The sequence below is a fragment of the Budorcas taxicolor genome, chromosome 7 (assembly GCF_023091745.1).
Source record: "Budorcas taxicolor isolate Tak-1 chromosome 7, Takin1.1, whole genome shotgun sequence".
Taxonomy (NCBI): Eukaryota; Metazoa; Chordata; class Mammalia; order Artiodactyla; family Bovidae; genus Budorcas; species Budorcas taxicolor.
In genome coordinates this window covers 5,962,593-5,987,782 of record NC_068916.1, presented here as the reverse complement: position 1 = coordinate 5,987,782, position 25,190 = coordinate 5,962,593, and the positions used below count along the sequence as shown (strand labels likewise).

General features: G+C 55.3%; 4 protein-coding genes across 6 annotated transcripts in view; 1 reads left to right on the top strand and 3 right to left on the bottom strand.

The window, feature by feature from the left end:
* MEF2B (myocyte enhancer factor 2B) overlaps nt 1-10,505 on the bottom strand; it is a 26,105-nt gene extending 15,600 nt beyond the window's left edge. Inside the window, exons 1-2 of the mRNA XM_052642784.1 lie at nt 10,483-10,505; nt 8,793-8,868 (exon numbers count right to left, since the gene is read on the bottom strand). The gene's annotated coding sequence lies outside the window, so the exon portion shown is untranslated. The remainder of the gene's footprint in view (nt 1-8,792; nt 8,869-10,482) is intronic.
* On the bottom strand, nt 10,077-17,865 carry BORCS8 (BLOC-1 related complex subunit 8). Its single transcript, XM_052642789.1, has 4 exons — nt 17,496-17,865; nt 14,624-14,736; nt 14,098-14,162; nt 10,077-10,593 (listed from the first exon to the last, which is right to left on the bottom strand). Exons 1-4 carry the CDS (start codon nt 17,530-17,532, stop codon nt 10,479-10,481), a joined length of 330 nt encoding a protein of 109 aa, XP_052498749.1. The 5' UTR covers nt 17,533-17,865; the 3' UTR covers nt 10,077-10,478.
* Nucleotides 17,673-23,490, top strand: RFXANK (regulatory factor X associated ankyrin containing protein). 3 transcript variants are annotated; one of them, XM_052642786.1, is made up of 10 exons: nt 17,673-17,723; nt 18,336-18,475; nt 18,985-19,179; nt 20,659-20,742; nt 20,858-20,923; nt 21,198-21,298; nt 21,475-21,600; nt 21,953-22,019; nt 22,372-22,452; nt 23,264-23,490. In XM_052642786.1, the coding sequence occupies exons 3-10, from the start codon at nt 18,993-18,995 to the stop codon at nt 23,332-23,334; spliced, it is 783 nt and encodes a 260-aa protein (XP_052498746.1). In that variant the 5' UTR covers nt 17,673-17,723; nt 18,336-18,475; nt 18,985-18,992; the 3' UTR covers nt 23,335-23,490. The 3 variants fall into 3 exon arrangements, with proteins under 3 accessions (XP_052498746.1, XP_052498747.1, XP_052498745.1); XM_052642787.1 differs by lacking the exon at nt 17,673-17,723 and having other exon boundaries at nt 18,318-18,475; nt 20,662-20,742; XM_052642785.1 differs by lacking the exon at nt 17,673-17,723 and having other exon boundaries at nt 18,318-18,475.
* Nucleotides 22,978-25,190, bottom strand: NR2C2AP (nuclear receptor 2C2 associated protein). The gene is made up of 5 exons (XM_052642788.1): nt 24,810-25,190; nt 24,528-24,618; nt 24,058-24,163; nt 23,918-23,985; nt 22,978-23,662 (listed from the first exon to the last, which is right to left on the bottom strand). Exons 1-5 carry the CDS (start codon nt 24,845-24,847, stop codon nt 23,546-23,548), a joined length of 420 nt encoding a protein of 139 aa, XP_052498748.1. The 5' UTR covers nt 24,848-25,190; the 3' UTR covers nt 22,978-23,545.

Below are 25,190 nucleotides of genomic sequence, written 5' to 3'. Positions count from 1 at the left end.
GCCAGCCCGTCACTTCTGGCTTCTGTTCTCCTAGGGTCCGAGGGGCAGCCTGGAGCCCATCCTTTCTCTGAGGGGCCTGGGTGTTTCCACCTGGACTCAGTCTTCGCTCCTGCAGTGGCAGCTTCAGACTAGATAGTGAGTTTCCAGCTGTCACAGGTGAGACCCCAGGACCCTCAATGTCCCCAAATTCCATTCCCTGGAAGCCAAGATTCACTTCTGGACTTAGACAGGTGAAGGAAGGCAGGTATGGGGACAGGAGGGAGCAAGGCTTTCTCCCAAAGCTCCGTTGACTTTTGGGATCAAATTCCACACACTTGTCCTTCTAAGTCTAAATACTTTTTTGAACCCCATTTCCTTCACCTCAAGAGTCTGCAAGTGCTCAACCCCATGCGCCAAAGGTCCAGAGGTCCTGACCTTTCCCTGTGAGGGTTCTCAGCTGGGTCAGGCAAAAGGCCTCATCTGTGTCTGACCTCTCAGGCATGCAGCTTGGGGACAGGGAATAGCCCGGGACCCCAGCTGGTGACGTCCATTGCCCAGGACCCTGAGAAACACAGAGGGTGGGGACCATAAGCAGGAAAATAACCCGGCCACCAGCTTGTCATATGCTGACAGCCTCGGGGGCTGTGACTACTGTTCCTCCGATGAGATACTGAGGCGTGGGGAGGAAGTGGCCCAGGCACTTGTGGTCCCCTGCTCAGGGCTCCGTGTCCACTGTCCTGCCCACAGCCACAGAGGTGCCCCGTGGGCCCAGCCGAGGCCCCTGGTTCACTGCACGAGATGCAGACCCCACAGGGTGGGTGAGGGTCACGGCGGTCACAGGCACACGTGGGTGCCATGCCACACGAAGGTGCAGGGCCGTGACACACGAGGGCACACTCACAGCAGGAAAGCAGGGGACTGTGGTTGTGCACCGGGGCCTCCGGGATGCGCAAAGGGGTGTGCCCCAGGAAAAGAAACCGCTGGAGCTCACAGACGCATACCAGAGTCTCATGGCACCACGACTTTAGACACACAACTCCCCAACTGACATCGAAACCTTCAGTAGCATGCCCTTTGGACACACAACCTCTCAGCGATGACACACACTCCCTCAGACATAACTCCTGGACATGCAAACCCTGGGACACTCACCCTTTTGGACATACAAACCTCTCAGGAACACAACCCTTGAAAAGCCCCTCGAACACACCCCTCAGATTCACACCCCTTGGACATATACCCTTTGGACACAAACCGTGGACGCATAGCCTCTCAAACTCACGATCCTAGGGCTGCAAACCTCTTAGACACAGCTCTCCCGCGTCCAGCAGCACCCTCGGACCTTCAAACTCATCCCAGCCCACAGATGCCATTCAAAGGACGCTGTACAGACCTCGGCCCGACGCGAGACGCACTTGCTCCACCTGGACCCTCTCGCACTGACCGGGCGGCAGCGGCTCAGAACTCGGACAGAGCGCCGGGCGGCCACAGGTGCCTTCTGAGCCGGCGGCCCCGCCCCCTGGGAGCTGATTGGGCGCGACGTAAATTTGCATAGAGGGCGAGCCCGAGGGCTGCGGTGGGCGGGCACTTGGGCGTGGCCGGGCCCCGGGAGTTCCGGGACCGGGAATCAGACGCTGGAAGACTGAGATGGGGAAATAGTATAATGAGGGATGGGCACACGGAAGGGGGCTGGATCAGACTTGCCAGGCATCCCCCGCTGTCAGTGGGCGACCCTAACCTTACCACTGAGCCTGACCCTAATTCGGACCCTGTCTGTAACCCCTGCTATCTCCTACCCTGGACTTACTCCAACCTAAGTGAAATATAACTCCAATCGGGACCCTGAGGTCCCAGACCTAGAGACCTTCTCGCAGCCAGCCCTGACCCTTGCCCTCACCCAGATGCAGGGACTGCAGAAGAGGCTTCTGGGATCGCTTGTGGCCTCACCCAGCTGCGTGCCTTCTGCAGCGGCATGTGTAACCCACATGCTTCGACAGGAGGGTAACAGAGCCCTCGGTAACTGGGCACCCTCCTCCTGAAGTGGTCACCTTCCGGGACTCGACGCCTCTCTGGGATCCCAGCACCACCCAAGACAGGTCCCAAACCCAGAGGGGGATCAGAGCAAGATTAGGGAGTGAATCATGGTGGAAAGGATTCCAGGATGAATATGACTTTGGACTGGGTGATCCTGGAGAAGCCCCCAGTCTGGAGGGATTCCCCCAAAGAGGGGCATTTGTAATGGGCCTTGAAGCATGAGTAAGAGTTTGTCACTGGTGAGTTTTTCCAAGAGGACTTGCAAAGGGGCAGAGAAAGTGAAGAACATTCTTTGGTGGGGAAAGATGAAGCCTGAGCAGTGAGTGGAAGTAGACTGGGCTGGGGGCCCTTTTAAAGGAGGGCTTGGAGATAGGAGGAGGGGGTCCATTTGGGGCAGATGAAAGGGGAGAGTAGATGAGTTGCAGTGGCTGTCTGTCATCCTCAGAACACAACAGATGATCAGACCTCTGGACTCAGGAGGGGACATGTGGCGATATCAGTATGTGAGGGACACCGAGGAAGGAAACAGAGGTCCTGGAAGGCTTGTGCTTCTCCCCACACAGCAGTTTCCCCATCCGCAACATGGGCAGTTTGCACCCCTAGCCTGGAAACAGATTTTTCTTTGGGAAAAAAAACAAACTAGGGTTGGTGGGGATCAGGTTTCCTGCCTCTCCCACACCATCCTTGTTGCCCTTCAGTGCCCAACACCAGATGTTCGGGTGACCCAGGCCAGTCTGGGAGCTTCTGCCTCGGCTCCCAGGCACAGAACAAGTCCTGCAGAGTGTGGAGGTGGCTAGGGAGCCCCAGGCCCCTCGAGGGCCGCTCTGTTTACCCGAGACAGCCCGCTTGCCTCTGATGCAACAGGCAGGCTCTGGTTACGTGAGCGCAGCAGCTGGAGCAGCCCTGGGGGCAGCCGGAGCTGAGTCAGCTGGGGATGCTCACCGTGGGGCACACCTCCCGCCCCCTCCTGCCACTGGGGCTCCCTCCTGTGTTCTCGCCCCTGCTGTGTGGTCCGCTTTCACCCCCCTCGTTCCCAAACCCCCTTCCCAACCCAGTCCAGACCCTCTTCCGTCATTCACAGGTTCCTATGATGGCTCCTTTTCGCCTTTACCCAGTTCCTGTCCTATACGTGCGCCCATCACTGACTGTGTTAGCCCGTGTGGGCCCACATCCTCCCCTGGGGCAATCGGGAACCTTGACCTCAGTCTTTTCTGATGAGGGGACCCTCTTAGGAGCTGGAGTAAGAGACTGGGGGTTGAAAGGGAGATTTCAGGGGAGATTGGAATAGAAAAGGCTGGAGAGCGGGATCTGGGAAGAGGGTAGATAGGGAAGGTGGACAGGGGTGGGAAGGTAGAAGCTGCTTCCCCCAAGTCTCCCTTCTCCATATCTTCTCCCAGAATGCCAGCAGGGGAGCCTTTGATGGCTCCTCCATGGTAAGGGCAGTGTTTCCCAGTGGGTAGGGCTTCAGGCTTCAGACCCTGGGTTCCCACCTGTTCTGACTCCCACAGGCTGTGTGACCTCAGGCCAGTCACTTCACTCCTCTGAGCCTGTTTGCTCATGTGAAAAATGGGGACAACAGTGGTGCCTCCTCAGGGGTAGAAGTGCTTCAAGCTCGGTCTCCAATACCCCCTCCTCCTCCAAAAGCCTTCATTATCCCCCTTCCATCTGGTGTCCTGACACCCCCATTCCTCCTTCCACCTCAGCACTGGCCCAGAGGTTCAGAAATGCCTGTGTTCGTCTCTGTCTCCTGGAGTCTGGGATCTCCTTGTGATTGGGCCGTGTATTGTGATAGCACAAAAGGGGTGTTTTCATGGGTTTCTTGGAAAACTGGAGAGGTTCTGAATAGTCTAGGGGTCTGGGGACCAACCTTGGGGCAACCAGAGGCCTTGCTGAGGGATGAGGTGGGGCTGGCAAAGGGGCTTCCTAGGGGCAGGACAGGAGTGAAATAAAAACCAGGATTTGGATCAGGGCTAAAAACAGAAAGTCAAAATTCATGTCTGATTCCTGTCCTGACCACTGTGGACCAACCACAGGCAAGTCACTGCCCTCTCGGGCCTCCTTTTACTCCGTCCAGAGATCTGAAAGAGGGGTCCCACACGTTACCCAGGGAGCCCTTCCAGGTTACCTCCACTCTCACGGGCGCTAGGATCCCTACTTGAATGTCTCTTGGCACGAGGAGGTCGTTTCTGAGAGCAAGTCTTAGTGAGCTAGGGAATCCCCACACCCTCCACTCTGGTGAATAGATAAAGCCACTAGTGCATGGGGGCAGGTGCGAGGTCTTTCTGGGTAGTGGCCTCTCGAAGTCTTAATTCACTTTCTGGATAACTGGAGCAAGGACGCATGAGGTGAAAAAGGGCAGAGGGTCACATTGCACTCTCGAGGATCTGCCAAGACTGCGGACAATGACCGCAGAGACCCGCCAAGGCTTTGCCTCTTGCGCCCCCTTGCGGTCGTCGGGGGTGGGACGTTCGCCAGGTGGTGGATTAATCGCTAAGTAGCATGGCACCCCACTCCAGCACTCTTGCCTGGAAAATCCCATGGAAAGAGGAGCCTGGTGAGCCGCAGTCCATGGGGTCGCTAAGAGTCGGACACGACTGAGCGACTTCACTTTCACTTTTCACTTTCATGCACTGGAGAAGGAAATGGCAACCCACTCCAGCATTCTTGCCTGGAGAATCCCAGGGTCGGGGGAGCATCATGGGCTGCCGTCCATGGGGTCGCACAGAGTCGGACACGACTGAAGCGACTTAGCAGCAACAGCAGCAGCATCCGATTCTTGCGACCCCATTGACTGTAGGGGGGCCAAGCTCATCTCTCTGTCCATGGGATTCTCCAGGCAAGAATACTGGAGTGGGTTGCCATTTCCTTCTCCAGGGGATCTTCCCGACCCAGGGATCAAACCAGGGTCTCTTGCATTGCAAGCTGATTCTTTACCAACTGAGCTATGGGGGAAGCCCCAGGGACGTTCACCAGGAGTGAAGGGCAAATTGGCCATAGGAATGAAAGGCAAAATTAATCACACCCCCTGGGTGCACAGGACTTGAGGTGGTGGTGGGATCTGACAACCCACAGTCCCACACAGATCTCTTTGAGAGTACTATTAGTCCCTGGCTGAGGTCGTGTTCAGAGGCTGTGGGTGATAGGGAGCCTCGGAAGGTCTAGGGCACCCCGTGAGTGCTCCCCACTAGCTCACTGTGCCTGAACCATCCAAGGCTGGCCCTCGGATTCATGAGATTACATCACTAAGCTGACTGTCTAGGGGGTGTGAGCTCTGGGGCCAGGGTTGGTCCGTCTGGCTCACCAGGGCATCCCCTGGGGTAGACAGGTCCTAGCTCAGACAGATCAATGTTTGCTGGATAAATGGCTTCCTGGTGGAAGGAGAGATGGACAAGAGGTGCTTTCAGAGCGGATGAAGACAGAGTGTCTCGGGGCGGTGGGGGGCAACTACATACCAGTCAGGGCCTACAATAGTGAACCTGAGGCTCCTCCCTCCAAACTGAGTTAGGGCAGAGGGAAGACAGGATGGTGGCCCCCAGACCCCCAGGACACCCTAGCAGAGAAGACGGAGGGCTGACCGTTTCCTGATGGTGGGAGGCAGTTATTTCCCCATCCCTCCTCCCAGGCCCGCAGGCCCCTCTACAGCCCCGACACCCCACCGGGACCCTCTCTGCCCCCACCCCTCCTAACCACTTTACAGGGCCAAGTTAGGGGCTGCTCCCAGAGCAGTGAGCCTGGGGCCCATCCTGGCTGTACCCTCAACTCCATTCTGATCATCCTGATAGATTTTGCTGGGCACTGTGTTGACACATAGCTGACCCTAGAGCCATACAAACCAGGGGCCCTGATCTCCCAGGCTTGGAATCCTCGGGGATCAGTGTGGGATCTCCTCAAGTCAGCAGAAACCGACTCAGATCAATTTTGGCAAATGCAGTGATTTTAGGGACTCATGACACTGAAGAATTAAGATTTTTCTAGTATCAGGTACAGCTAGATCCAAGGTCCCAGGCAATGTTCTTAGGTTCCACGTTCCATCTGCTGAGCTTACCAACCCGAGAAAGAAGATGGTATTTTTTGTACTTTTCCAGCAAAATCTTCAGGGAAGACCTCTTGTTGGATCACGTGCCCCTCTCAAACCAAGCACTGTGACCTGGGAGATGGGGCGCTCTGATTAGCCAGGCCAGGGTCCCACACCTACCCCTGGGGTCAGGGTGTCTTCTCTATATGGCCTGAGCTTGGGATGGGCATTTCTGTTTGAGGTAGAACACAGTCCAGGCAGGCAATTACACAAATGTCTGCCGCAGCCTGTAGAGAAGGCTCCAATCCACGCTTTCCTGTCTAGATGGAGAAAGGTAGGACCAGAGAGGGTGAGAGCCAGGCCCCATGTCACACAGCAAGTCAGAGGCAGGGCTGGGGCCACGTTAGACCAGGGTCCCCTCCCCCCAGCTGTGACACGCTGCACAAATGAGGGCACCTCTCAGGCCCTCTCTTCTCCCATCTGTATTCGGGGCGGCATCTCCCTTACAGGGCCGGCTGAGGATGAAGGATGACCACTGTGAAGTGCCCGGCACAGAGCTGGACACACAGCAGGCGTGTGGTCGTGGCAGCAGTTACTGGTCCGAGGGGCCATGGCCATGTCCAGGGCCAGTGAGGGGGCGGCTAAGAACCCAAGGGCAGCAAAGTCTCGTCTCAGAACGTTCATGGCTGGCCCAGAGGCAGGAGGGATGCGCTGGCCACACTTGCTTGGTCTTCAGTCCCTGCCAAGTCCCATAAGGTTGTGTCAAAGAGTCCAGCTTTGGTCAGGCTACAGGAGTAGAGATGAGGGTCAAGGTGAACTCTGAGATGCCCCCAGGGCTTCAGGGGAGCCCCAATGAGGTGGCATCGGAAGCAAGATCCTGGGTGGGGCCAAGAGAAGAGGTGAAGTGCTGGGAGTCAGAGTCTGGGTGTGAATCCCGGCATTTCCGGTCACGATGCTGACCCTGCCTTGCCTCTCCAAGCCTCATTCCTCTTCTGCAAAATGGGGATGTGTGTAGGGCCCTGGGCCTGGAGAAGCAGGGAAGACCAAGACTTGCCCTGTGAAAGGTCACCGATAACCCTGTGGGGTTATCTGGGGAGCAGTGTGAGTGGAGGCTCTGAGAGGGGTGTGGGGTGGCAGTTCTGGGGAGAACAGCAGGCTCTGTAGTGGCAAAGGTGGGATCAGGAGGCGCCACAGAGCACTTTGTTCTGAGGGGGTACAGCAGTCAAGGGACAGCAGATGATTCGGGGCGCTCATGGCTGGCCTGGAGCCTCCAGGCAGGCGCAGGAGAAACACGCTGGGTGTGGAGGGGGTAGAAGGGGCAGCAGGGCAGCTTCCTGAGGCGTGAGGGTGGGTGGGACCAGGTCACAGGATGCAGGAGATGGGGGCGTGTGGCTCCAGGGATGGTGGGCAACACTGGGTGGTGAAATGGGGTGGGCTGCTGACCCCCTTGGCAGCCCTTCTTGCTCCAGGGCCTCCCAGGGGTCCCCTGAGCAACTCCACAATCCATAGTGTTCCTCACTACCCCAATAGCCAGAGCCAAGCCCAGCATGTGGCAGGAACCCCAAAAGAACTCTGACTGCACACCCATGAACACTGCCACCTCCTGGCACTCAGGGCTGCTGCTCGAGGAGGCACAGGGGTCCCTGTCCCCACCCAGGCCTCCCCTGACCCTCTGAGAAGACTTCCGCAGTGCAAGCACACACCACGGCAAATGAGGAGGCTCTGAGAGCTAAACAAGCCACGGGCACGGTCAGCCCCTCGGCACCTCCAGTCTGCCTGTGTCTGCCCTGCATGAGCACAGAATGACAAGACGCCAGGCCGGTCTTGGTGTCCTGCTCTCCTCAGATGGCCAACCACACCTCCCGGTACTAGCCCTCCTGCGGTCCTCTCCCATTGGTCCCGGTCCTGGCCACACGACTGGCCTTGACCAATGGGACGCCCTTAACTGTGCAGCAAGGGAAGGCTGAAGGAGCGTGTGCACCCCGGGCACTCAAGCACCAGGAGGCGCCTGCGCTGGCTGGCTAGAGAGTCCACATGGAGAACCAGACACTCCCCCCCAACACCAGGCAGCGCTGGTCAAGGGCCAGATGCGAGGCTACCTCAGAATACCGCACCCCATCAAGAACCACGGATGGCCCCCACGTGAGCCCAGCAAAACGGCCTGGCCAAGTCCAGCCCAAACTGCAGAACTGTAAGCAGGCAGATGACTGGTGTCATAAGCTGCTAAGCTCAGGGACAGTCTGTCATGCAGCAGTAGCTGACTCTGCAACAGGCATCACCGTATGTAGTAACGTCCTCTTTGCCACTAGTGAACCACCGTGACAGGAGGGAAAAGCAGAGACCAAGGTGGGGAGGGACTTGCTCCGGGTCATACAGCAGGTCACCAGTAGAAAGAGGACCGGAGCCGGGTGGATAACTGCCACGCTGGGCTCTGCCTGAGACAGTGGGTAAAGCAAGCAAGTGGCACATGGAGGGTAGCGAAAATGGCGCTCTGCTCTTCTTGAAGGGCAGGGGCCCTTGGGATCCAGACAGGGTCTGTGGCCTGGATGAGAAGCAGGAAGACGACAGAGAGCACCAGGGAGATGGGCTGAAGACAGCCCTGCGCAGCAGAGGGCACCAGGTGCCCCTACCCTCTAGCTTCCCAGAAACGAAGCCCAGGGAGAAAACCCCAGTGGTTAGTCAAGCAGGTCCCTCCTCAGATGCTGAGGGGATGGGTTAGTTCAGAGCTCGGAGCAGAGGGGCTCCAGGTCCACTTGGCACTGACCTGGGTCAGAGGGGCCGAAGCACCTCCACGTCTCTTCCGGGATCAGGCTGAGGAGGGTGGGAGCGGTTCCTCGGGGCTGGAACAAAACATGTGCAGCGTCTATGAGGCTGAGGTCCAAGGCCCTGAGCCGTGCTTGGCTAGACTGGATTGCACACTGGGGTCACGCTCCAGTCTCCCAGCACTCCTGGCCTGAGCCTTCAGGGTATCCTTTGTAAAAATAGGACCAGCTACCCACTTCAGAGGTTGCAGCTGGGTCTCATGCAGGTCTGGGAGCTTCAGATCCCTGGGGCTTGCGAAGAGAGGCGAGAGGGGGTGAGCGGCTACTACACAGCTGCTGCTACTGGTGTCTCTCAGGGGCACAAGCAGGGCTTCCGGAAGCAGCTGGGCAACGGAGCTGAAAGCAGGAGCTATCGGTCTTGTGGCCTTGCTGTGGCGGGGGGGGGGTTACTGTGCAAAGCTGGCCGCAGTGAACTCCAGTCCCAGTGGCCGTCACCCACCCGAGGCAGAGAAGCCAGGTGGTGACTTGGTGAACCCCCAAGAGCCCCGCTCACGCTACCCTCGGAGGGCAGGCCAACGCACATCCCGTCTTACACACACGCGAGGCTTTTTCGGTTTTGGCAGTTCTTGTGTCTGTTGTCACACACAGCAACACAAAGGCGTTATCCTCCTTTCTAAAGCCTTGTGGGGGACAGGCATGCCAGGACCCCACACTGCGGGAGTCAGACCCCTCTCCAGGCTGAGTGACAGCTTACAGCAGGTGCTGCTACAGCCGCCCTTGGCTCGCTAAGCTGTTTGACTCTTCTCGACCCTATAGCCCACCAGGCGCCTCTGTCCATGGAATACTCCCGTACTCCAGTCAGGAATACTGGAGTGGTTGCCACTGCCTACTCCAGGGGATTTTCCCGACTCAGGGATCAAATCCGCGTCTCCTGCTTGGTAGATGGATTCTTTACAACCGAGCCACCTGGGAAGTGGTACAGCAGGTACATGGGTGTTCAAATGCATGTTTATTAAGCTATAATGAAAACAAAACCAAACAGAGCTCCTTCTCCCCCTTATGTAAGGACTGTGAGCACTTTCCACTCTTGGACCACCTGGTCATCGGCTCAAAGCCTCTTTCAGCTCTGGGCACCCTCCCTGCTGCCCTCGAGGTCCCTGCCCACCTCCCTAGCCTCGTCTCCCCACCTGCACCCACTCCACTTACAACTGCCTTGGATGTTCCTCCAACACCTCCAGCTCACCAGGCCCAGGGCCTCTGTCCCGCCCCGCCACACCCAACACCCACTCATGGTCACCTTGGCCTGCGTTTTGTTCAAGCTTCTGTTTACATCTCTGCCGCCTCCTCAGAGGGGGCCCCCTTCTCCTCCTTCACACATATCTGAAATGTTCTTGTCTGTTCCGTGTCTACCTGGTTGCTGGGTGCCTCTCCGTGAGGCTGCGAGCAAACCTGTCTCGGTCACTGCCATGCCCCCAGCAACCAGCCCAAGCACACAGCAGCGCGCAGGAGCTGGGGGCGGACTGACTCAACTCCCGCTACAGACAGCAAAGGACAAGAGGAAGTCACCAGCCACTGCGAGACCAAGAAAGGGAGTTGTTTAAGGAGCGAGAAGGTGCAGTTCCTGGCTGAGCAGCGAAGGTCCTTGCAGCAAGGAGGCTGAGGGCAGCAGGGGCGGGCGGTCCCAGCAGCTACCTGTGGCCCTGGGCCGTGGCGTTCATGTGGTCCCGGATGCTGATGGCCTGTTTGAGGAGACCCTCCACACTGCGGAAGTAGACGCTGCTGTCGACAAGGTTCTTCACGGCACTGCAACGGGAGGGGGACCCAGTCAGCAGCATCAGACCAGACCAGTGGGCGCCTGCAACCAGACCTCAGGGGGCGCCCGCACTGGCCCAGGGGTTTGTCCAGCTGCTGGGGGTTCCGTGGGCCTCCGAGGGCTCACTGTGTGCTTAGAGTTTACATTTCCCTATGGACCAGGTGGCAAGATACAACTTTTGCTTGATGGCTGCTAGACCATTTAATGCTTCGAAGGAGCTATAAGCATTCAAAGACGACCTCAAAAATAACATGCTTTGGACTTCCCTGGTGGTACAGGGGATAAGAATCTGCCTGCCAGTGCAAGGGACGTGGATTGGATCTCTGGTCCAAGAAGATTCCACATGCCTTGGAACAACTAAGCGTGTGCACCGCAACTGCTTGCAGAGGCACTCTAGGGGCCGTGTGCTAGAACTCCTGAAGCCCGTGCACCCTAGAGCCCGTGCTCTGCGACGAGAGAAGCCAGCACAGGGAGGAGCCTGAGCACCCCAACTAGAGAGCAGCCCCCACTCTTCGCAACTGGAGAAAGCCCGCATGCACAGCAAAGCCCTCGTGTAACGAAAAATGACATCAGTCCAGTTCAGGTGCTCAGTCGTGTCCGACTCTTGGTGACCCCGTGGACTGCAGCACGCCAGGCTTCCCTGTCCTTCACCAACTCCCAGAGTTTGCTCAAACTCATGTTCATCGAGTTGGTGATGCCATCCAACCATCTCATCCTCTGTTTGTCCCCATCTCCTCCTGCCCTCAATCTTTCCCAGCATCAGGGTCAGGTCTATTCCAATGAGTCAGTTCTTCGCATTAGGTGGCCAGAGTATTGGAGCCTCAGCTTCACCATCAGTCCTTCCAATGAATATTCAGGACTGATTTCCTTTAGAAATCCAAGGGACTCTCAAGAGTCTTCCCCAACACCACAGTTCACAGGCATAAATTCTTCAGCACTCAGCTTTCATTTTGTAAAATATCATGCTTTCCTTTCAGGTAACCTATTCCTCCCTCTGAAGGAAGCTAGTCAGCCGGACTGTGAACAGCGCTAAAAGTGGGTTTAGACTCAGCACCATTAGAGAGGCACTACTGCAAAGCTGTGCTAAGCTCTGATGTTGCTGCCACATTGATGCATGTCTAATAAAAATGTTGTTTCCAACAGCACTACAGGAAATATTCACCAGACCTCTTGGGGGCATCGCTAAGGCCAGAAAGTTGCCTGTGCAATGACACCTGCAGTAAAAATAAAAGGGTTGTTTCCAATTCCTTCTATTAAAGACAAAGAAGTCACTCCCATTTATTATCAGTCAAGGACCTGCTTGGAAATGGCCATGAGATCAAAGGTGGGGAGCGCTGGCTGAAACCCAGACTGTCCATTTGCTCATCTGACACCACCAAATGCAGTCAGCTTTCCTAGTATCTGTCAACTTGGATAAAAAGCTGTCTAACACAAGTTCACAACTGGCCCAACCAACAGACCACATAGTATCTTCTTCCAGATTCACACCAACCATTAACACTGCATAAGGTATTTTAAACCAAAAGGGCGCTTTCATGTCCATAGGAAACAGTCTATCAGCATTAGAGAAATTTGCATCTCACTAAAGAGAAGTGCTCAGAGTTCAGAGCAGACTGGCCCCTGCCTACCACAAGGCAGTCCAATGGAACATTCTGGAACATGATGGACACATTCTTTATCCACTGAGATGGCTGTTAAGCACTTGAAGTAAGTGTGGCTCGTGAGACTGAGGAGCTGAATCTTTCATTTTATTTCATTTCAATTCATTAAAATGTAAGTGTAAACAGCCAGCCAGGGTCCAAACTCCTGCAATGGACAGGACAGCTATAGGAACTAGGAGAAAATACAGGCTTTGATCTGTTCTTCCTTAAACCTAGGCCTTTAAAAAAAAAAATTGTTTTTATTTGGCTCCGCTAGGTCTAAAGTTGTGGCACATAGGATCCTTAGTTGCAACATCCAAATTCTTAGTTGTGACACATGAGAGCTAACTCCCGGATCAGGGATCAAGCCCGGCCTGCTGCATTGGGGGCCTGAATTCTTAGCCACTAGACCACCTGGGAAGTCCCACACCTGGGCCGAAAGGTTCTTGGCGGACCAGGAACTATTTAGTAGCTGCAAGAAAAACTCCCTTATCTTTTCTACTCTTCGTGGAGCCGAGAAGAATGTTTGTGACCACAATCCCCAGGAAGATGCCATCAGTCTGGATCACCCTCCAGCCCCAGCAGAGGGGTCAAGGCTGGTAATGGTAGAACTCCCAGCAACAAGACTTCCTGTCAAGGAACTTTGACTACACAACAGAAACAGGCAGGCAGATCCCACAGTGCCACGGACAAGGACTGCTGGGGAGTGTCTAGCCTCCACCAAAACAACCTACAGCCCGCACTAGGAGCAAACAGCACTCCTAGGCCACCAACTCCTAAAGCAGACGGAGTAGGCCCGGACGTGAAACACGGTCATGGGGAGCCAGAGCAGCAGAGGAGGCAGGTGGGCAAGGCTGCAATAACGGGGAGAAACACCAACTGCTGCTTTTTATTATCGGGTGCATCTTTCACTTGGGGTTAAAAATTCTGGGTATTTAGAGAAAGCTCAGCAAACTAGAAAACACAAATAATAGATGATATATTCATGGTCACAGAAACTTTATTCACAGCAGCTAAAACATGGAAGCAACCCAAATGTCCAAGAGATGAATGGATAAACAAAATGTGATCCATCTATAGGCTGGAATAGTATTCAGCCCTAAAAAAGGAAGGAAATTCAGACACAGGCTACAACGTGGATGAACCTTGAAGATACTATGCCAAATGAAAGAGGACAGTCACAAAAAGACAAAATATATATATATATATGATCCCATTGTGAGGTCCCTTGAACAGTCAGATTTTTAGACAGAAAGAAGAATGGCAGGAGCCAGGGATGGGGGTGGTGAACGGGGAGCTCATCTTTAACAGGGACAGAGTTTCAGTTTTGCAAGATGGAAAGAACTCAGGAGGTGAGTGGTGGGGATAGCTGCACAGCATTATGATCATATTTAATACCACTGAGTTGTCCACTTAAAAATGGTTAAGATGATAAATTTTACTTACATGCCTCTTACAACAATATAAAAAATTAGAAAGAAATAAAAATTAAAATAAACAGTATTGTGTTTGGGCACTACCCCCGGCTGCCATCCACCCCACCAGCCAGTCTGTGGTCCTGACTGTGGGTGGGAAACACTGGCCTCTTGAGGCACCTCCTGGAATCCTTATGACCCCCTCCTGTGACAGATGGCGGGGGCTGCTGAGGACGAGGAAGAAGCCTGACCGAGACGCGTGAGGATGAGTCAAAAGTGAGAAGCCCGGGTCTGGGCTGGAACTCTGCGCTGCGGCCAGCTGAGTCGAGCTCCACCTGCCCCTACTCAGGTGGGCTTGGCAGGCCAGGGCTCAGCAGGCAGCTGACGGAGGTGCCCCTGAACACCTGGGCCACTGTGGGGCAACGCGGGCGGTGCTCACCTGCAGGCGTACTCCACGGTGTAAATGGCTCCCTGGCTCTGCTCCTCCCACCGCTGCATGTCAGCCTGTGGAGGGTGGGGAGCTGTGAGCAGGGCTGGCTGTTACCGCCTTCCTCCCAGTTCTCTGGAATGGAGCACCCGAAAGCCAATCACCACGGCTGCAGAGACCCGCCCCCTCCAGCCCCAATCTTTCCTCCCCTCCTCAGCTTTCTTTCTGTGAGCACATGACAGCTATGCCTCAGGACCTTTGCGCAGGCCGTTCCCTCTGCCTGGCACATCCTTCGCTTGGGTCCTCCTGTGGCTGCCTCCTTCTCACCACATGGGTCACAGCAGACGCAGCACCTTCTTCTTCTTCCAAATCCACCCCAGATGTATCCGTCCAGCCCCAAGCTGGGTCAGTGACCATGCACCTCCCTGCTCGTATCCCAGCCTTGACTCCCGCACCAACAGTCCCTGCTCCACCTAGCAGGCCGGAGCTCACAAGGTGCAGAGCCTGGGAGAGGGCATCGCTAGGGCAGGACACTCACCTTGTGCTGGGCCAACTCAGGCAGAGAGCGGCGCACGTGCTCCTGCAGTCGGTACAGGGCCACAGACGGCTCGTTGGCCAGGACGTAGACGCTCTCAGTGAACTTGTCAGTAACTGGGTCCAGGATGGACAGTTGACAACGTGGGGCCCGTGGGGAGCGGGGAGAGGGTTGACGGGGGATCAAAAAGACAAAGCATTAGATTCCTGATTGCCCAACCTGTGAGGCCACCCAGAGGAGACGAGCGCCCAGCATCCCTCCCAGCTGGGTCACCCGTGGCCCTGGTGACGGGCTGCAGATGGTCACAGCAGGGCCAGACTCCATCTGGGAGTCACAGAAAGGCCTCAATCTTGATGACGTGAACGTATCCAGTGAAGTCACGGTCCTTCCTTTCCTAAGCCTACTTGCTTGTTGCTACCCACTCAGATCCACTCACATTTCATTTACCTGTGACAAAATCAGAGATTCTTCCTCAGGTACCCACTGGCAACTGGACCCAAAAGTGCCTACAAGTTTACATGGGGCTCTAGGCCATGACTGACCACTGAGGGGGAGGAAAGCCCATGACCCATGCTGAGTGTCCGAACAACTCAGAGGTGTGACTTGTCCCCGTAAACTGCCCTGTGGGAATGGACCGTGGCTCCCCTCTGCAGGATTCCACCTGAGGTCACTGCTTGCTCGGCCTCCTCCGCAACCCTGTCCTGTTTCCCCCTCTCCTCTGTGGGGCTCTCTTAGTAAGTTAATTGGAGACAACTCCTCGTCCCAGGGTCTGCCTCCAAAACAGCAGCCAGATGGTGGTCCCTGCCCTTCCTACCCCATCAATGAGCAGCTCCTGCTTGTTCGGTCACAAAACAAAGCCCCAAACTCACCCACTTCTACCACCGCACTGCCCTTACTGGTCCAGGCATAGCCGTCACTCACCTAGATCCCAAACTTAGCTGCTCCCTGCTCCCCTTCCTGCCAACAATCCAATCCTCACAAAACAGACGAGATGAGCTCCTACTAAACATATCAGATAGGTCTCTCCCTTGGCTGAAACGCTCCCGTGACTCCCATCAGCCAGAGAATTAAATCTGCCTTGCTTCACGTGGCCCAGAAGGCTCTGCATGTTCTGCTTGCTCTTACCACGCCCCCACCACCGCCAGCCTGGCCCTCTGCCCCAGGCACAATGGCCTCATGGCTGTGCCATGGACATTCAGCACTCTCCACAAGAACTTTCTGAGATGATGAAGGGGTTCTATAATCTATACTGCCCAATATGGCAGTCACTAGTGACTAATGAGCACCTGAAATGTGACTCGAAACCGAATTTTAAATTTTCCTTAATTTTAATTCATTTAAATTTGAGTAAATACTGTGACTAGCATCACAGCACACGGCCACCTCAAGCCCTTTGTACTTGATCCCGTCAATGACACTGCCTCCATCCCCACCTCTCATTGCCCTTCATCCCTCATGTCTCAGTTCAAGCGTCACCTCCTGGCCCTCCCTAATCACCAAGCTTAATCAGATGTCCCTTCAACCTCACCCTCAACCTCAGTCAGAACTTATTCATTTCCCTTATACTTAAATTCTTATTCTTTTTTTAAAATTTTACATTCGAGTATAGTTGACTTCCAATGTTTTGTTAGTTTCAGTTATAAAAATTCTCATTCTTTATTACGTTTTCTCTAAAACTTGGGATTTGTGAGGGCAGGAGTATCTCTGAGCCTGTTTTCTCATCTGGAAAAATGGGAGGATAACAGAACCCACCTCAAGCTTTGCCTCAGAGATGGACGCCATCCCACTGCCCAAGACAGTGTAGTTAGTGAAGGAGAACCTATTGGTGTCTGGGAGTCAAGGGAGGCTGTGCTTGAGACTGTCCAATTTGGGTGTGCCCAGCTCACCACTGTGCCCTGACTCAGGCAGAGCCAAGCCTGCCACCTCCAAACTGTATGTCCTCTTACCCTCTTAGGGCTCCTCCTTTTGAAAATGAACACAGTGGTAATAGCTTACACCTCACAGTGCCTGGAAAATCCTATGGACAGAGGAGCCTGGTAGGCTGCAGTCCATGGGGTCGCTAAGAGTCGGACACGACTGAGCGACTTCACTTTCACCTTTCACTTTCATGCACTGGAGAAGGAAATGGCAACCCCCTCCAGTGTTCTTGCCTGGAGAATCCCAGGGACGGGGGAGCCTGGTGGGCTGCCGTCTCTGGGGTCGCACAGAGTTGGACAGGACTGAAGTGACTTAGCAGCACAGTGCTGTTTTGAAGGATGTGGAATTAAATGTATTTGTGACGTGTAAATAACTCACTAGCAATAATGTATGTAACAAGTTAACAACGACATTGACACTTTAAAAATAGCTTGTGGTATTGTAACTTGTAACTATGTGATTTACAAATATGTACATATATCCAACTGGAGAAGGGCACAGCAACCCACTTCAGTATCCTTGCCTGGAGAATCCCATGGACAGAGGAGCCTGGTGGGCTTACAGTCCATGTGATCCCGAAGAGTCGGACACGACTTAGCGGCTGAACAACAACAAATATATACAAATGCTTAAATACAAAGGAAACATTACACACAACTGCCACGCCCCTGGCATTCTTCCAGTGTTTTACATATTAACATATCAGGTTACTGAATTCTCAAAATTTTACGGGGGGAGGCAAGGGGACTATGATACACCCCATTTTACAGATGACAAAACCGAGGCAGAGTGTCTAAAGGTTTCAAAACTAGTCGGCGGTTGAGCCGGGATTTCCTGGCAATTCAATCACTGCCCCCAAACGCTCCCTCAGCGCCGTGGCCCCCTGTCACCCGCTTCAGATCGCCCGTCTACGAGTCCTTGGCCCCTCCGCCCCGCCCCGCGTGGGGCCCCACACCACCTTTCTTCCCCTTGAGCTGCATCTCGGGTTCTTCCATGGTAGCCACGGCCCTACTCCGAGGACCGGAACCGGAAGTCTGGAGTGAACACAACTGCCTAAACTTTCCCTGCGAAACTAGACGCCGCGCTTATCCAGTTCCGGCACTAATTGGTCTTCCCTTCTAGATTCTTAGCCAACCCAGACAGAGCGGCCGTTGAGTGACAGACTGGGGAAAGAGGCAATCCGGAGGTGAGTGAAGAGGGCCCGGAGACCCCTTGAAGCTCCAGGAGGGACGCTCAGGCGGAGGAGGGGCAAGGGCCCCCTCCTTTACCGAACCCCTTTTCCGGAGGCAGACAAACTGGGGAGATACTCCATGCACTTGTACCCCACTGCTGCCACCAAATCCCTGCAGACGCTCTTGAGCCCCCACGCGTGCACAGGAGATATTGTTACGGAAGGGCGCAGCAGTGGCGGAGTCCCTCGCGCACCCCTACTAAAGAAACCCCGGCCCGTCTGTCCGGAGGCGGAGCCGATTGGCTGCGTCAGGAAAGACGTGGGCGGAGTTAGGGATGAGGAGGACGAGAGCCGAGAACTCGAGAGAGAGCCCTCTGAGGCCCCGCCCATCCCTCCCGACCCTACCAGGCTCCCTCCGGGGCGGCGGGGACGGGAATGCGCAGGCGCGATTGCATACTTCTTGCCCTGGCGGAAGCCATGGCCCGCCCCCAAGCCTTAAAGGGCCAGAAACCGCTCCTACTGCTCCAGCCTTTCCGCACTTTTGCGGGGGGCAGGGGTGCGCAGGCGCAGTGGGAGAACTCGGGGTGGGGGTAGCGGTCGCGTATCAAGTTGCTCTCGTCCCAGCAGAAGCAGGCAAAGCGCAGACGGTACAGCCTCCATCTTGCTACCCCTTACATCAATTGGAAGAGAAAAGTTTGTGAGTTGCGCCCCCAAGTTTGGGGGTACCCTGACTTGCGGCGTCGGGTGACAGAGGAGGCTAGCTGGAGGTGAGCGGACCTTGATGGATTGGCTTGGGAGGGGCGGGTGGGATGCAGCCAATCACATCTTTGTTGAGCCCTCGCTCATTCTAGGGATTTCCCCCCTCCCCCAAAAAAACAATAGCAGACATTTATTAAGATCTGTCCGGGTATCAGGCCTCCTGCTCAGGTATTTACAGACATGATTTTCTTAGGCCTCATGTCCCTATTTTTTAAATGAGGAAACTGAGGCTTAGAGAAATTAAGTCAGATGCCCAAGCTTCCACAGCATATAAAGTGGAGAGATTCAGACAGCCGACCCCAGAGCCAGGGCTTTTAAGCAATGCCTGTTGTGTGTGCTCTGGTGGTGGGGAGGAGTGGGTTCAAGAAGTCCAACTAAAACTGGACTCTGGTTTTAATTTTCTGGCTGAGTCTGAATTTATCCACCCTTTCTGTGTAAGGCCAGGTATGCAGTCAGTGCCTACTTCATGAGTTGCTGATAATTATTGCCATCTCTCCCTGTTTGGCCCTTCCACCAGCTTTCCCCATGGAGCACACCCAACCTGCCGAGGATCTCAGCCTGACCCAGCAGCCTTCAACACCAGAATTTGGGGACCCCGAAGACCCCAGGGACGAGGCCCCTGATGGCTCAGACACTGTGGTCCTCAGTCTCTTCCCCTGTACCCCGGAGCCTGGGAATCCTGAGTCAGATGCTGGCAGCTCCTCACCTCAAGGTAGGATACTTCCTCTGCTTCTGGGATGCAAGAACGGTGGCATGTCAGGCCTAAGACGAGCCCTCTGTCTGTATGTCCCATCACCTTGAATGTGTTTTCCCTCTCCACCCTGTGAGGGATTGCTTAACTGTTTTGTTCTCTTTTTTTAATTGTGGTAAAATGCACATAACGTAAAATTAACCATTTTAACTGGAATTGCTTACAATTCAGTGGCAGTAAGTTACCACGGTGTGTCACTTCATCTTTGTAGTTCTAGAATGCTTCCATCGCCCCCAAAGGAAAACCCCAGAGGTATTAGCAGTCACTCCCACCCCCTTCTTCCAGCCCCTGGCAACCACAGTCCGCTTTCTGTCCCTATGCACTCACCTGCTCTGGACATTTCCTATCAGTGGGCTCATGCGACATGTGGCCTTTCCTGTTTGGCTGCTCCTGCTCAGCGTGTCCCTAAGGCTCGCCTGCCTTGCGATGTGTGTCGGCGCTTCGTCCCTTTTATCGCTGAATAGCCTTCCATAGTGTGGGAGGACCACGTTTACTTTATTCATTCATCCCTTGATGGACATTTGGGTTGTTCCTCTTTTAGTGAGTGGATAGTGCTGCTGTGAACATGCATGTACAATTGTTGGCTGAACACGTGATTTCAACTCTTTGAGGGGGTACCATGCCAGGTCAGATGATAATTCTGTGTCTGACTTGTTGAGGATCCAAGGATTTCTTTGACGGGAATCTTTTGAGAGTGTCTTGCTCAGTCCCCCCAGGGCCTTTGCCCCTGCAGTTCCCTCTGTGTGAAATGCTCTTCCTGCACCTCTCCCCAGGTTTCTTCAACCTGCCAAGCTCACAGCTGGGCCTCTTTAGAGTGGTCCTCTCTGACCAATTTCTCTGAAAGGGACTCACCCCCTGCCCTTCCTTCTTTCTGCCCCTCTTCCACCTGCTTTTCATTTCTCCTGAGCCCGTATTTCAGCTTAAGCTTTCATTTTCTGTTTCTGACTCCCTGGCTTGTCCATGGGCCCTTGAGGGCAGGGACTTTGAACAGAACCTCACCAGGATGGAGGAGAAATATACACCCTGGGCATCTGAGAGGGTGGAGTGAGTGAATAGTGGAGCCAGGCACAGCCTCTGGTAATTCCAAGCCCTCAGCTGCTGCTGCTGCTGAGTCACTTCAGTCATGTCCAACTCTGCACAACCCCATAGATGGCAGCCCACCAGGCTCCCCCATCCCTGGGATTCTCCAGGCAAGAACACTGGAGTGGGTTGCCATTTCCTTCTCCAATGCATGAAAGTGCAAAGTGAAAGTGAAGTCTCTCAGTAGTGTCCAATTCAGCGACCCCATGGACTGCAGCCTACCGGGCTCCTCCGTCCATGGGATTTTCCAGGCAAGAGTACTGGAGTGCATTGCCATTGCCTTCTCCGCCAAGCCTCCAGGGTCTGGCCTTAAAACCCAAGACATACTGAGGGGAAACTGAAGCCCTTTCTCTCTCCCAGCAGGCAGCTCCCTGAAGCACTCAACGACCCTCACCAACCGGCAGCGGGGCAATGAGGTCTCGGCCCTGCCAGCAACCTTGGACTGTGAGTGGGCCCCTGGTCCCCGGGACGAGAGAAGTGGCGGGGTGGCAGGGGCTGAGAGGAGCAACTTTGGACAGGGATGGGACGGGTGAGGACTCTGCCTCTCTTTGGCCCCCAGCCCTGTCCATCCACCAGCTCGCAGCGCAAGGGGAGCTGAGCCAACTGAAGGAGCATCTGAGGAAAGGTGTGTGTCCACACACGTGTGTCAGTGTGTCCATGCCCACACGCGTGCGCCAGTGTGGCTTCACCTGCTGGTGTGTGCGTGTGGCTGCTGACATGACCTGAGCCTCCACGCGTGCGCCTGTCTGCACATGTGCCTGCACGTATCCACGTGTGCCATCCACAGGCATGCCTCCCTGCCCACACCTGACCCCAGCCGCCCACCCCGTCCCCGGTTCTGCAGCCTTGCGGAGAGTGGGCAGGGGTACATCCCAGTGGTACCACCCCCCTCCCGCCAGGCGACAACCTCATCAACAAGCCGGACGAGCGCGGCTTCACCCCCCTCATCTGGGCCTCTGCCTTTGGAGAGATCGAGACTGTCCGCTTCTTGCTCGAGTGGGTGCGTCCCAGCCCAGCTGGGGGCTTCCTGAGGACTGGAGGGCGGGCAGCGGTTTCAGCTGAGTCTGCTGGGGCTGTGACTGTAGGATGGCGCTAACACGGGGGCCAAGATTGCAGAAGCTGCCCCCACCCCTCCCTCTGCCCTGGCTCTGCCACTGCCCGCTCTGCTCTTCCCAGGGTGCCGACCCCCACATCCTGGCCAAGGAGCGGGAGAGTGCCCTGTCACTGGCCAGTACCGGTGGCTACACGGACATTGTGGGGCTTCTGCTGGAACGTGATGTGGACATCAACATCTATGACTGGGTGAGGCGCCACCTACTGGCCCTGGGCACCTCACAGGGTACCAAGTCTGTTAGGGGTGCTGAGACCCATCCTCAAGCCTCATAGAGCTCCCAGTTTTTTTTTTTTTTGAGGGGTTTAGCTGACACATAAACAGCTCAGATATAGTAAACAGAGCTGAGGCCGCCTGTAGAACCAAGGGAAGTCAGGGTGGGCTTCCTGGAAGAAGCAGTATCTAAGCTGAGATCCAAGGAAGAAGCTAGATGGGCCAAGTGACAAACAGGAGGAAGAACCACATTAAATTGGAAGGTGTCGGGGGGGGTCACGAAGAATCTGGGAAAGATGGTGTCGGTTGTCCTCTACCCGTTTGTGACAGAATGGAGGGACGCCACTGCTGTACGCCGTGCGTGGGAACCATGTGAAGTGTGTGGAGGCCTTGCTGGGTGAGTGGAGTAGAGGCTGGCCCTTCAGGAATCCTGACAGCCAGGGAGGGGTCTGAGCTGTCTGAACTGCTCTTAGGATGGGTAAGAGCTTTCTCCTGGAGGACTGAGGTGGGGACAGGAGGTGGCAGGAACAGCAAGGTGGCCGACTGGGTTGAGCACCCACACTCTGCATACCTCAGAGACCCTAGAGGTGGAGATCCCAGTGGCCACATTCATCAAGTCAGGCTCTTGTCCAGGGCCACACAGCTACCAGCAGACCCGTGGCTGCGTGGTGGGTAGTCCCTGCACCTCCGCGCCCCACCCCTCCTGATCCCTGCCCAGCCTCCTCTGCAGCACCTGTTCTGCTTTGCAGCCCGAGGAGCTGATCTCACCACTGAGGCAGACTCCGGCTACACCCCGATGGACCTCGCCGTGGCCTTGGGATATCGGAAAGGTTGGCCTGAGACACCTGGAGGCAGTGTCAGGGTGCTGTAGGTGGGATAATCCACAGCAGGGTGCACAGGACATCCCTTTTGGATGTCAGATGCTAGCAGCGAAAGTGTTCATGGTAGCAGACATCAGGTGCTGGTGTATACTTGGCCTGGGCGTGTACTAGTCCCAGCTCTCGGGGCTCCACATGTTCTGGGGCAGGACGCCGATGTGTGTCAGCAACAGGGGCCGTAATGGAGGGACGTGCAGGCACTGAGAGGTCTAAAGAGGGCCCCGATGGGGCGAGGATACCAGGAGGGCCACAGTGCGCATGGCCGGGGAGACCAGCCCTTCCATGGCAGGAAGTAGATGTGAACAGGGGCTGGAGACAGACCCCAGTTTGACTCCCTACTTCAGAAAATGGGGAGATCCTAACAGAACTAACCCCGGGGATTATGCGGGGTGGTGCATGGGAAATATCCAGTTCTATCCTTCCTTGATGGAATTTTAGTCCATTTGAAACAAATTTCTCACAGTCCCTCTCAACTTTAAAAGTTCCAGTTTGTCAATTTTGTTGGGTAAGGAATATTTTTATAACTGAAAACCCTCCAAAAATGCATTTTTACAAACTTCAGGGAAATTGAGGTTCCTGAAGCCTCTGTCTTCCTAGCTATTCTCTGGCAAGGATCTGATCTCCTTGAGGAGGAAATGGGTCCTCCATCCAGGCCCCAGGGCTGAGGGCCCTGCTCATACCCTGAGGGGAAGGTACAGGTTGGCCTGGGCCTTTGCAGCCACTGTTCAGTTCACGGGCCACCTCTTCCCTGTTCTGCTTCCAGTGCAACAGGTGATCGAGAACCACATCCTTAAACTCTTCCAGAGCAACCTGGTGCCTGCCGACCCCGAGTAGACACTGCCCACCAGGGACTCAAGAACACTCAGGGAACAAAATGGTTGACCCAGAGCTGGGGGAACCCAGAACCGGCTTCAAAGGCAGCTCCTGGACAGACGGTGGGAGGGGGCCCTTTCCTAGAGGAACCAATAAACCTTCTGTGCAGAACTTGAAGGACTTTGCTGTGCTTCTTGGAGGGCTTCCTGGAGGAGGCAGCCACCCAGCAGCCTCACACCTTCTTCCCTAGCACACGTAGATGATAGATGACCACTCGGCCAAAGAAATCAGTGGTGTCCTCAAACGTCACCTTCAGCCGGTCCACCTCAGCAGGTGGCACTGGGAAGGTGTAAGCGGAACAGTCAAGGGAAACAGATTTCTTTATCTTTTCCCACCTGCCAGCCCCACCTCAGATACATCCACCGTGCTGGGTGACCCAGCACTCTGTTGGTCCCTCAGAAGCTCTCACACAGAACAGACTGTTATGAGCCCATTTTACAGCTGAACCAGTGGAGACCTAGAGGCCACTTGCCCAAGGTCACATGCCAGGGCCCACAGCTTTCAGAGGCACAGATCATCCCACCCAGCGGCTGAAACAGGATATCTGAAGTGAGTTGTTGTCCTCAGGGTAAAAATCCACAATCTTGCTAAGAGCCTCTCTCCCCAGAGAACCTGCAGCAGAGAAAGAAGCAGTGAGGCCAGAGAGCCCTCTCTAGTCCCCCACTTTCCAGGGTTTTCCAGTACCTTCCAGGCGGCCCTGGCGACTGGAGAAGCCCCCCTGGAACTGGATCTGCAGCTGGGAGACACAGATGCACTGGGGAAACTCCAGTGTTACCCACTGGGAAGGACCCTGGAAGCAGACAGAAAAGGAAAGGCCCATGAGCACTTCAGACTCAGCCCTGCTATGCTTGTCTCTCATTCACACAGTCCGTGAGGGGTGGGGAGCACAGTGTGAGCACAGGTTCCCTTCCTGGCCAACCTGCCCAGCTAGGGAGCCCCCAAATTCTCAGGGGACACTAGACCCCTAAGTCATTCATTCTTTTGGCGGTGCAGCACAGCTTGTAGGATATTAGTTCTAAAATCAGAGGTTGAACCCATACGCTCAGCAGGGAAATCACAGTCTCAACTACTGGCCCAACAGGGAATCTCTTAGACTTCCCGCCCTGATTCTGATTCACACCAGGGGTGGAGAGTCCAGGGAGAGGGTGCCTCACCTGGTCCGAGTTCCAACACGTCTCCTCGTCCTGGTCGAACAGATGCTTCTTGCCAAACTGCCTGGTGTTCCGATTCAGCACCGAACTCACCCTAAAGGCAGAGTCGCAGCGTGGAGCGGTGCTGAGCACCGTGGCGAGGGCTCGCCTACTCCCTGGCTCACCCCTTCCTCACCACCGGTTCTCTCATTTCTGTCTGCCCCTTAGGGACTGCACTCCAGGCCAAGGGCCTCGTCTGCCACTGCCCGCCCCCGTTCACACCCCACCCCTGCCCGGGGCTCTCACCTGCTCACTGTCTCTGGACAAACCAAAGAGTGGGACATCTCGGTTCCACGAGGCCTCGCAGGACTCAGAGCTGGGCTCAGTCCAGGTTCGAATCCAGGCAGCCAGAGCGCGACCCTGTTCACGCCTGAAAATCTCCGCGTCCTCCCCTGTAGCGGGGCACAAGATCCGTCACTGCCCGGTCTCTCCAGGCCTAAATGTCGCCTTGACCAACCAACCCCTTGCTGGCAAAGCCTGGAGTTTCGGAGACACTGCTAACGACCCCAGGCCAGGCCTTTCACAGTGGGTCCAAGGAAGGTAAATAGGTTTCCTATCGGTTTAGGGAGCGGTCGCCCCTTCTCGGAGCCTCAGTTTCTCTCAAACTGCTTTCGGAACCAAAAGCAA

Bases quoted from the DNA above. Each gene is read 5' to 3' on its own strand.
- BORCS8 (XM_052642789.1), bottom strand. From the start codon at position 17,532: ATGGAAGAACCCGAGATGCAGCTCAAGGGGAAGAAAG. The intron at 14,737-17,495 runs GTGGTGTGGGGC...TCCTGGACCCAG, and splicing joins GCAGCTCAAGGGGAAGAAAG to TTACTGACAAGTTCACTGAG. The intron at 14,163-14,623 runs GTGAGTGTCCTG...CACCCTCCACAG, and splicing joins CTGAGTTGGCCCAGCACAAG to GCTGACATGCAGCGGTGGGA.
- RFXANK (XM_052642786.1), top strand. From the start codon at position 18,993: ATGGAGCACACCCAACCTGCCGAGGATCTCAGCCTGACCCAGCAGCCT. The intron at 19,180-20,658 runs GTAGGATACTTC...TCTCTCTCCCAG, and splicing joins TGGCAGCTCCTCACCTCAAG to CAGGCAGCTCCCTGAAGCAC. The intron at 20,743-20,857 runs GTGAGTGGGCCC...TTTGGCCCCCAG, and splicing joins CCTGCCAGCAACCTTGGACT to CCCTGTCCATCCACCAGCTC.
- NR2C2AP (XM_052642788.1), bottom strand. From the start codon at position 24,847: ATGTCCCACTCTTTGGTTTGTCCAGAGACAGTGAGCAG. The intron at 24,619-24,809 runs GTGAGAGCCCCG...CTCTGCCTTTAG, and splicing joins TGTCCAGAGACAGTGAGCAG to GGTGAGTTCGGTGCTGAATC. The intron at 24,164-24,527 runs GTGAGGCACCCT...GTCTGCTTCCAG, and splicing joins CGTGTTGGAACTCGGACCAG to GGTCCTTCCCAGTGGGTAAC.